The 9,551-nt window shown below is 36.5% G+C and overlaps 1 protein-coding gene across 1 annotated transcript; it reads left to right on the forward strand.

Annotated features, from left to right (window-relative positions):
* Positions 1–5,252: 5,252 nt before the first annotated feature.
* Positions 5,253–5,801, forward strand: LOC149171289 (mitogen-activated protein kinase kinase kinase 17-like). The gene has a single exon (XM_089425918.1). The coding sequence runs from the start codon at positions 5,253–5,255 to the stop codon at positions 5,799–5,801; it is 549 nt and encodes a 182-aa protein (XP_089282044.1).
* The last annotated feature ends 3,750 nt before the right edge of the window (positions 5,802–9,551 follow it).

Below are 9,551 nucleotides of genomic sequence, written 5' to 3' on the forward strand. Positions count from 1 at the left end.
AAAGATTTCATGTAATAAAAGTTAATAAAGGAAAAATAAGACCATGGTTAAGGGACACTTATTCCAAGCTAATTGTTGGGCAAAGATATCCTAGTGGGCATCACTAGATGTGTGTTTTGGCAAAGCAAAATTTGCAAAGGCTAAGGCAAAGTCATTAAAAGGCAAAAGGAATTTTTGGCACATTTATTTAAGAAAATAAAGGAAATTAGGAGAAAAGTAAGGTGAAAGGTCATAGGTTTCCTGTGAGGAGGAAGATGAAGGAAAATAATGGAAAATGAAGAAATTAGAGGCCTCATTAATAAAAAGGCTTCTGAGGATCAGTGGGCAAGCTTTTGCTAACCTTTTGTCAGTTCAAGTTTGGAGATCTCTCATTATTCTCTCTCTCTCTCACTCTTGGTCACTTAGAGTTTTCTTGGAGCACTCTAGCTTTAGATCAAGGAATGAAAAGCAAGCAAAGGGAAAGGAAGGAAAACAAGGATCAAGGATAGGAAAGATGGATTAGGGAGCTTTAGTGGGAATACTTGCAGGTAACCATTTGCATGTGTGATTTCCTATCTAGTTTGGACATGCACGGATTTGCATGTTGGTGTATGGTTCTCTTGCTATTGTTGGCATGGTTTTGTCGGGTTATGATAGTAGTTTTCAGCCTAGCCTTGCCTTTTTCTGGATGCCATGGTATGTTGGGATGTTTATCTCGGTTTTGAGCTTTGGTTTGCCAGATGGATTTCAGAATCCAAGGCAGAGGTGGTCTCAAGGTTCATTCCCAAAGGCCTAGGAATCCCTTGACTGGTTTTGGCAGGATACACGGTAAATCCTGAGGGAGAAGTCTCAATTTAGGGCCTAGTGATCCGGGTTTGGATTGTGGTAAATCCTGAGAGATTGGTCTCAGTTTAGGGCCTAGTGATATGAGATTGGATTGTGGTAAAGCATGAGAGACAAGGAGACAGAAAATTCCTCAGGGATAATGATGGATTTTGGATGGCATTCCAAGTTCGGTTCGGTTGTGATCTGAGCACCGGTTTTGGTGTGAACATAGTTGATGAGGCTGGAGGTGGTTTAACCTTTGGATTCCCTTGGTTGTTCTATGAGATCCCACATTCATGCTTGGAAAATGGAACTGGGGTCATTGACTAAAAGAGAGATTTGGTTCAGCCATGTCTATGGTTGGGTGGTATGTGGAAGTCCTGAACTTGGTCGGATTTGCCTATAATTAATAAAAGATAAGTTCTCTTACTTTTACATTGGTTATATGTGGATTTAATGGCAATCATATATATGATATTTATATGGTTTTATGCTGGTTATAAGCATGGTTAAAATGACTAGTTCATGTCATGGTTATTTCAAGTATTTACTTGTAATTGTTTAATGGACCGATGCAAGACCTAATAGATGATATAATAGTTCAATGGAGAAGGAGGTGATCCTCCTAGTTATGTTTCATAAGTTATTTCAGTCATTTCTACTTTGTCTTGTATCGTAGACCTGTAGGTTGCATTGATGCCAAGTGTTTGACAAAATTTCAGTCCCGGTTGGGGATGCTTAGGCCTAGTCATGAGGTTGATTTTGATTTATCAGCATTGTTATCATGTCTTTGATGGATTCTAAAGGTTGTAGAAAGTTTTGGGTAGAGGTCGAGGTTTTGGGCTAGTAAAGTGGCTCAAATCACGAGGTCCCTGGCACAGGTATGCTGAGAAAAGTCCACAGTCACTGGCACATAGGCCTATGAGAGCGAATTTGGGTTTCTGGATGCTATCATGCCTATAACATGAGAGCGAATATGGGTTAAAAGGCTTAAATAATCATCGGGACTCAGGGACAAGATGTCTGAGTGGCGGGCATGTCTCCCAAGGGTGTTGTTTCTGATGTGGATGAGTTTGTTTGATATGTTCTGTCAGTTCCATTTCCTTAAGGTCACTAAGGAAGTTGAATCCCTTATAGTAGCCTCTCTCGTCGCATGTTTATCCTGGTTGGTAGGTTGATTGAGTGGACCTGGGAGGAGGGGGTGTTACATAAGGTTTAATTAAGACCAAAAGGCTTTGGTCATTTTAAGAGGTCCACTCTGTTACTGTAGAAATTTGAGCTCGGTTATGGGTAACGCCACCCAACCTTAGCCATGGTGTTTTCTTTAACAATTCATATTGTCTCGGTTATGTAATATTGTCCGATCATGTTGGGAAACTTATCTGTTTTCACTATCTGATTTATTTGTCACAAGAAGACTGTTCTCCCAACCACGAGTTTGGCAATGACATTCAAATTGTCCCCCGAGCTCCTTGCTCCAAACAGTTCCTTAGTTTTAAATATCAAGGTAACCCCTCTGAACCTCAAGACTGACTAGTCCAGTTTAGGGTTATTTTCTTCCTTAAGGTTCATGGCTAGCATCCAACTCAAGAACACTCTAGCCAAACAATACTCCACCTTTCTGTAGAGATCATTGCTGCCAAATCATTTTCTCGTTATCCTTTCTTTTTATTCTCCCTTTGAGGTTCCCTTTTTTCCTTCTTTTTTCCATCTCCAGGGAAAGAAAGAAAGTGATAACTGTTTTCTTCCAACTAAATTCAACGTATTGGAGGTTTCTTGGAATTCATTACTCACTATTCTTCTTATGATTTGTTTTTCACACATATTTAATTTTCAAACATTTCATGTCAGCTATAAAATTTTACTAGACTCTTCTCCAAGCCTCAAGGCCGATTACATGCATAGTTCAAAATATTTAAAAGCAAATAAAAACAAAGAAAGTTATTGTAGTAATTGATGCATGCAGGGGTGTTACACTTCTCTAGTTTAATTTTTCTTATGTCATATCCACCATTTTATATAAAAAGATACATTCTTATAAACTTGATTTTCCATACCAATGAATTACAAAAGTCAATTCATGATCTACCAAATAAATTGAGATGGTATGACATTATAAATGTATATAGTTTCATATTAAATTGAGCTTATTCAAAGGATATTAATGTTGCATTGTTGGTAAGTGAACACAAATTATTGACTTAAAGATTTTCGTAATTTTAAAAGAAGAGTTACGAATGTCACAATTTTGGGAGATTCCTTCCTGGTCCCAAAATTCCTTCCTGGTCATAAAGCACATGTGCTCCAAATCTCCTCCCTATAACAACAACTTAAATCAATTGCTTCAAGGGGCCCATGGAATTCTCCCTTTCTTTGTCAATTTTTGATTTTACCATATTTTAAGAGCAATAAACTCTGAGACGAATTTACAAGCTAATATGGGTTGTCAATTAAATGAAGGGAAAAAGGTTGTCAATCAAAACTATGGTTTTGTACCCATTGTACCCATCCCTTAGTTTCATTATGCAAGTTTCCTTATATTCCCGCCGCCCCCAAACCAGTCTTTTATTATAATCGTGAATTTATAATTTAACCCCTCCTCTATATGCCCCCTCCATGGTCCCTATATTCACCATAGCCCCCATCGACTCGTGTGGACTCTCCCCTCCGACACCTAGAAATGTTTGAGGTCTCATATTGCATTTCTTTTGACGCGAGGTGATATGAATACGGGCCAAGTGATGTCTCCTATGTTGAAGGACCCAATAAGCGTGAGAGCTCTCTTGTCCATATCTCGGATTATGGTTTCTCATTGGAATTTTGAAGCATTCCCCATGTGAGCTTCCTTTGAGAGCGAGCCGCATTTAATCCTCCTGGTTCAGATAGGACGGCTCAATTGCTCGAAGGAAAGGATGCATGAATTGAGGGTCAATTTTGGTTGCAGAGTAATCATGGAGCCAACATGGGATCCCGCGGGCACGCAACCCACTCCTCTGTGTCGTACAAGGCTCCTGTATGGCTCATTTTATATAACGTGGAGGTGAAAATTGAATTTATTCATACCCTTGGAGCACAACAGGCCGAGAAGGAAATTTGATAGATTTTGGCTCCTTTTGGGAGGCCTGGGTAGTCCCTAGCTGGTCGCAGCTATTTCACAGGACTCTTCGTTGGCATTGGATTGGGGTTTTCTTCTACCCATCCCTGAGTATCACTGCATTTGGTGAAGCGGTCAGAAGTTGTTAAGCAGCGGTCCATAGGTCCTCCACGATGGCTGCGGGTTCTTGGGGTTGTCATCGTCCTCCCTTAGGCAGGTTGGCAAGGGAGTACTCCCATGATTGGGTTAAGGTGCCATTTGAAAAAGGGAACACTTTATGGGGCTTTGGGGTTAACCCAATCATTTATCTAAATATTGTTGAAGATGAGGATCTTTCTTTTTGAAGCAAGCAACAAAGTTTCTTCTCTTAAGTTATTGTTAGACTTTCTATGCTACCTACCATCACAACTTTTAAATCTTTTTCCTTTTGAGATAAGTTTGGATGAAAATTTTGATAACTTATTCTTATTGAGTATTCATTTAATAATAAGTTTTTCGCTCACTTGAGTCCATCTTAATTCTCAAAGAAATAAATTTTTCTCTTAAATAAATTGTAGCTTAAATTGATTTCTCAAAAAAATACTTTTTCCCCTTGGATAAATTGTGGTTTATTTTGTTCATATAGCAAGATAAAGTTCCTTTAGAGAAATATTTTTGTTTCAATAAACTTGTAGAACCTAAAGTTGTGGTTGCATCCCTATATTTACTCGGTGAATAAACCCATTATCATTTATCTTCCTAGTTATAATTTTCATTTTTCCGCAAACTATCTCTCTCTATATATATAGAGAGAGAGAGTAAAATAAGTCAGTTACTTGCTCATAAAATGAAGATGTGTAATTCATTCAATTCTTAATATAAAATTGATATGTGGAATTTAAAAAATATTAATAAAAATAAAAATATTCAATGTGGGTTATAAATAAAATATTTCACCAAAATTAAGTGATATTGACATGTATTTAAAACTATATTAATAATAGACAAACATTTTAATATGAACAATATACTTCATAAATAAAATATTTTAATGTATATATTAAGTAAAATATTTTAATATCATTTATGCACATATGTATATGTTATAAAAGAAATTAAAAGAAATATAAATTCTTATGATTAAAATATTATGAAACATTTCAAGTAGTCTTACAATTTTACATTTTGGTCATTTTTCAAGTATATTTAAAGGTCAACTTATTCTCAAAATCTAGCAAAGACATGTTGAAATTGCAAATGTATGTTCTGTAGTGTGCATAACTCAAGTATCTAAGAAGACTTTCAAGGTATTATATTGTATATTGTGTATTCAAAACAGAAACATTCATCTTGTGTATTGTTGAGTTGGGCGGGAATGGAGACTCAAGTCGAGGAGGGATGGGTGAGGGGCACCATTATTGGGGTCGGAGCTGATGGGACAATAAGCCTCAACAAGAACAACTCTAATGGCCACATATTTGCAGTAAAATCCACAACTGGTTATAGTTCGGAATTGGATAATGAATACAAGATTTTGTGGTGTATGAATTCTCCATACATTGTTCACTGCCTGGGGCACAATTATAGCGTCGTGAATGGTGTTGGGACACACAATTTATTCATGGAGTACGTTCCAGGTGGTAGTGTGAGGGATCTTCTGGTTAAGTTTGGTGGGCAGCTCGACAAATCCATGATCAGAGCCTACACTCGTGGCATCCTACGTGGGATCGATTATCTTCACAGGCAGGGGATTGTGCATTGTGATATCAAGGGCAAGAATGTTCTTGTGGGTGCCAATGGTGTGAAGCTTGCTGGCTTTGGTTCTTCCAAGAGGCTTGGGGATAAGGAGGAGGGTCAAGAGAGATTGCAATTAAGGGGGACTCCTTTGTGGATGGCTCTAGAGGCAGTGAACCAAGTGGAGTAGGGGCCTGCTTATGATATTTGATCTCTCGGCTGTATTGTACTAGAGATAGCCACTAGTAGGCCTCCATGGAGTAATGTTTCCAATCCCCTTATCACAATGTATAATATTGGATGCACATAAGAGCTACTAGAGTTGCTTGCATCGCTTTCACTTCATATCTAGGATTTCCTAGAGAAATGTTTTTGGAGAGACACCAAGAAGAGATGGACCAATACAAAGCTTTTGAACGATCCTTTTCTAAAGGATGACTGCTCTACCATGAACGAAAAGTCAATTCATGATCTATTGTATACTATATATTTTTACTTTATAATTTGAGATGGTATGACATTATAAATGTAAATAGTTTCATATTAAATTGAGGTTATTCAAAGGATATATATGTTACAGTGTTGGTAAGGTGAATATGAATTATTGACTTAAAATTTATCATAATTTTAAAAGAAAAATTTAAAATCAAACCAGTTTAGATTCATTTTAATTCTAGATCTATCGAGTGATGAGAGGGATTGTAACACCCTGAGGTATTGTGAATATTTTCCATTTACCATTTCTTACTTTTATTATATAAGACTTAAACAAGTAAGGGCTTAGTTGAAAAGCTTAAATGGATCTTGATATTTAAGTAATTATTTTATTATTAAATGAATGAAAGGTTTTGGTGAAACTTGGAAACTCATGGGAAGGTCCAAAAACAAATTCTTGAACTTCCAAATGGTTACTAGCAGTAAAAATTCTCTCCTTCTCGGAAGGTTAAAAAAATCTCAGTGGAAAAAAGAAGGGGTTAGCTAGCAAAGGTTGAAATGCCTAGAGAGAGAGCATGAAAGACATTTTATCAGCTTATCTGAAGTTTTACAAGACACTACCATGGAGTATTTCTTAAGCTAGTCTAGAGCCAGTGGAAATCTCCTTATCTGACTTAAGTCTGTAAATTTTCAGTTGGATGGGGTCTTGATGGTTGAGAATTGACCAGAGATCTCCTGATTTGACTTAAGTCTGTAAATTCTTGGTAGGATGGGGTCTTGATGCCTGAGAATTGACTAGAGAGTCACTGTCTGTTTGACCTTTCTGGAAGCAAGGAGCTCAAGGGGAGAAACATACGTGATTGTCGTTCTTGTTGGAAGGGTGGTGTGACCTTTCTTGGTTGAGTTTTCGAGACAAGCCTAAGCTAATTTAGATAAGTGTGACTGTGATTTTCAGAATTTATGTTTTTCTGTGATTTTGTTTCTTTATTATGATTTGTTGGGAAATAATTAATTCTATGACTCGAAAATGAAGTTTATTATTAATTTTTAGAAATGGAAATATGCTTTACACATGATTGAACGTGAAAAGTAGAGAAATGGGTAGCCCTTGATCTATTTAAGGACAATGTTTTGCTGAAGGAATTGCATTGGGAGGAAACTATTTAGTTGCAGAAAGTAAAAAGAGAAAGAAAACTCGTAGTGAGTGGATCCATAATCGTACAGTGAAAAAACCTATAGAAATGGATGAAGGAAATTAGCTCTAAGAAGGGAGTTATGATTCTAGTTGAACTCTGAGTCTTAGCCCAGAGTGGTCCAAAACCGAGTTACAATGAAGTAAATACCCTATGGGCAGAGACAGGGTCAAGATCTCAGACCCATTACTATTGGGTATGTATAAAAATAAACATAAGAAAAAAAATAATAACAATAGTTTGAGTTAGAATGACCGACATTAAAGGTTATATATATAAATTCTAATCACAGCAGGAACACATATGTCATTTGAGTATTGCGCGAGATACAAACTCTGTTCATACCCTCATTATCCAGTTTACAAGAAAAAGATCAAAGAATAGTTAAACTAGAAAATAACATGGTAACGGTCAAACCCTGATATTCCATCGAAAAAGAAATGTTAAATGTGAATAGATCATGTCAAACAATACACACATTTGTATTATGAAGGGAAATGTTATACCATGGCCTGGTCAAGAACTACCATTATTCAAATGAGAGATATAATAAGAAACAATAAGAAATAGTGAAAATTCAAGTTAATATATATATGAGAAAAATTGTCAAGGACCTTTATATGAAACCCCATTTACACAACGGGTCAAGTGATATTTCAAATTAAATTTACAAACCAATGCTGGAATGTCCGTTCTTAGCAAGAAAAATTTCAAGGATGGAAATTTATCTTAAGTTTAGAAACGTTGGTGAATCACATTAGTCCCTAATATGCAAATAATAAAATGCTTGTTGTTATCAATGTAAGATTATTCAAATTTCTATTGATTTTATATAGATCCTCTATAACATTTTGGCAATTTCAAAAGTAAAGTACTTTTATACTATAAAATTTGGGCAAATATTTTTTTCGGGGAAATCACTTAAAATTAACCCACTTGCAAACATTAGCCCCTAAAATTTTCCTTGTTTCTTAAGGAAGAAATACAATAGCCAAAGTTCTAAATATATTATTCAACAACAACACAACAAATACCCGGGGTTGTGGGATGTAACTGCTGGGAAACTAGCGAATGTCTTCTGCTAATAACCATAACACATTAAATTCTTCAGGTTTTTCAATGATGACAAGAAAATGTCGAAATTCGGATTTTAACCAAAGGGGGAAAACCCTCCACAAGGGTAAGTGAATACATTCTAATAGAAACCCGCAAGCAAGGGTAAACTAAGAACCAACCTGGAAGAAGAAAACATCAGGGTAAGTGTAGGCCATGACAACCGTGAGCTCCAATTGTAAATTTATAAAATAAAAAAACAAATCCGAGTAGGAAGCGAACCTGCAAATAGCCAAGAAGGTACAAATGGGTTACTTCCATAGTAAGAAAAATATTATAAATTCACAAATAATCAGAAATTGTACTCAAGAAGGCCAGGGTTTCTTACCTTGGAAGAGGGAAGACTTAAACCTCTGCTCACTGCAAGCATGAGATAGAACATAATACCTTGTTAGCTAATATAAAAGGAAAGCTATTAACCGAGATTACACTAAGGAAATTATATGGTTTACCTAGTAATTGAGTGGATTCTCTTCCATGGCCTTGAGTAAATCATGACCGACCTTGGCACATTTGTGATAAACAAGACTATGGAATTATAACCTTGCAATTGTGCAAGCTTGTAGCAGACCCAAGGGTAAATGAATCGAGAGCGGTGAAGTTTACATGCAACTTGCCTAGAGGGAAAAACCCTAGATGCTGGAACGAAGTTGTAGACCAGCAGAACCCCAACCATCGAACGACAAAATGACCGAGTGAACCGTGAGGGTGCGAGGTAGGTAGTTACCCAAGAAGTTGAACTTTCTATCTCCACCGTTGGATGAGGCAGTCACACATCCATGGTCTCTTATAACCCATGTGTCATCTAGAGTGGTGGTATTGTGTCACATCAAAGGAATGTAGTGGTTGATCAAGAAGCTTCATAACACATAAGCTAGGGTGGGGGGAAAATCCTTATCTTAACCTTAGGATTGGAGAAATATTAATGATACAAATCAACCACCATTAAAGTTAAAAATTCTCACACACCAAACATTTATATCCTAACAATTTGAATATGGGAGCGACGGTCGATTGTACCAATCTATGTGTCTAAACTATTAATATCCCTTGGTTGCATAATATAAACTATTAAGTATCCCTATTACGTTACCAAGCCTATTGTCAACATTCAATATCGGTGTGTAATTGTGTTGTAATTTTTTTTTAGTATGATGTATGTAAGAACATGTTACAAGTGGTATCAGAGCGCCATGGTT

The sequence above is a fragment of the Pinus tabuliformis genome, chromosome 4_2 (genome assembly GCF_031772625.1).
Source record: "Pinus tabuliformis cultivar Carrire ecotype Pingquan chromosome 4_2, CPIR1, whole genome shotgun sequence".
Lineage (NCBI taxonomy): Eukaryota > Viridiplantae > Streptophyta > Pinopsida > Pinales > Pinaceae > Pinus > Pinus tabuliformis.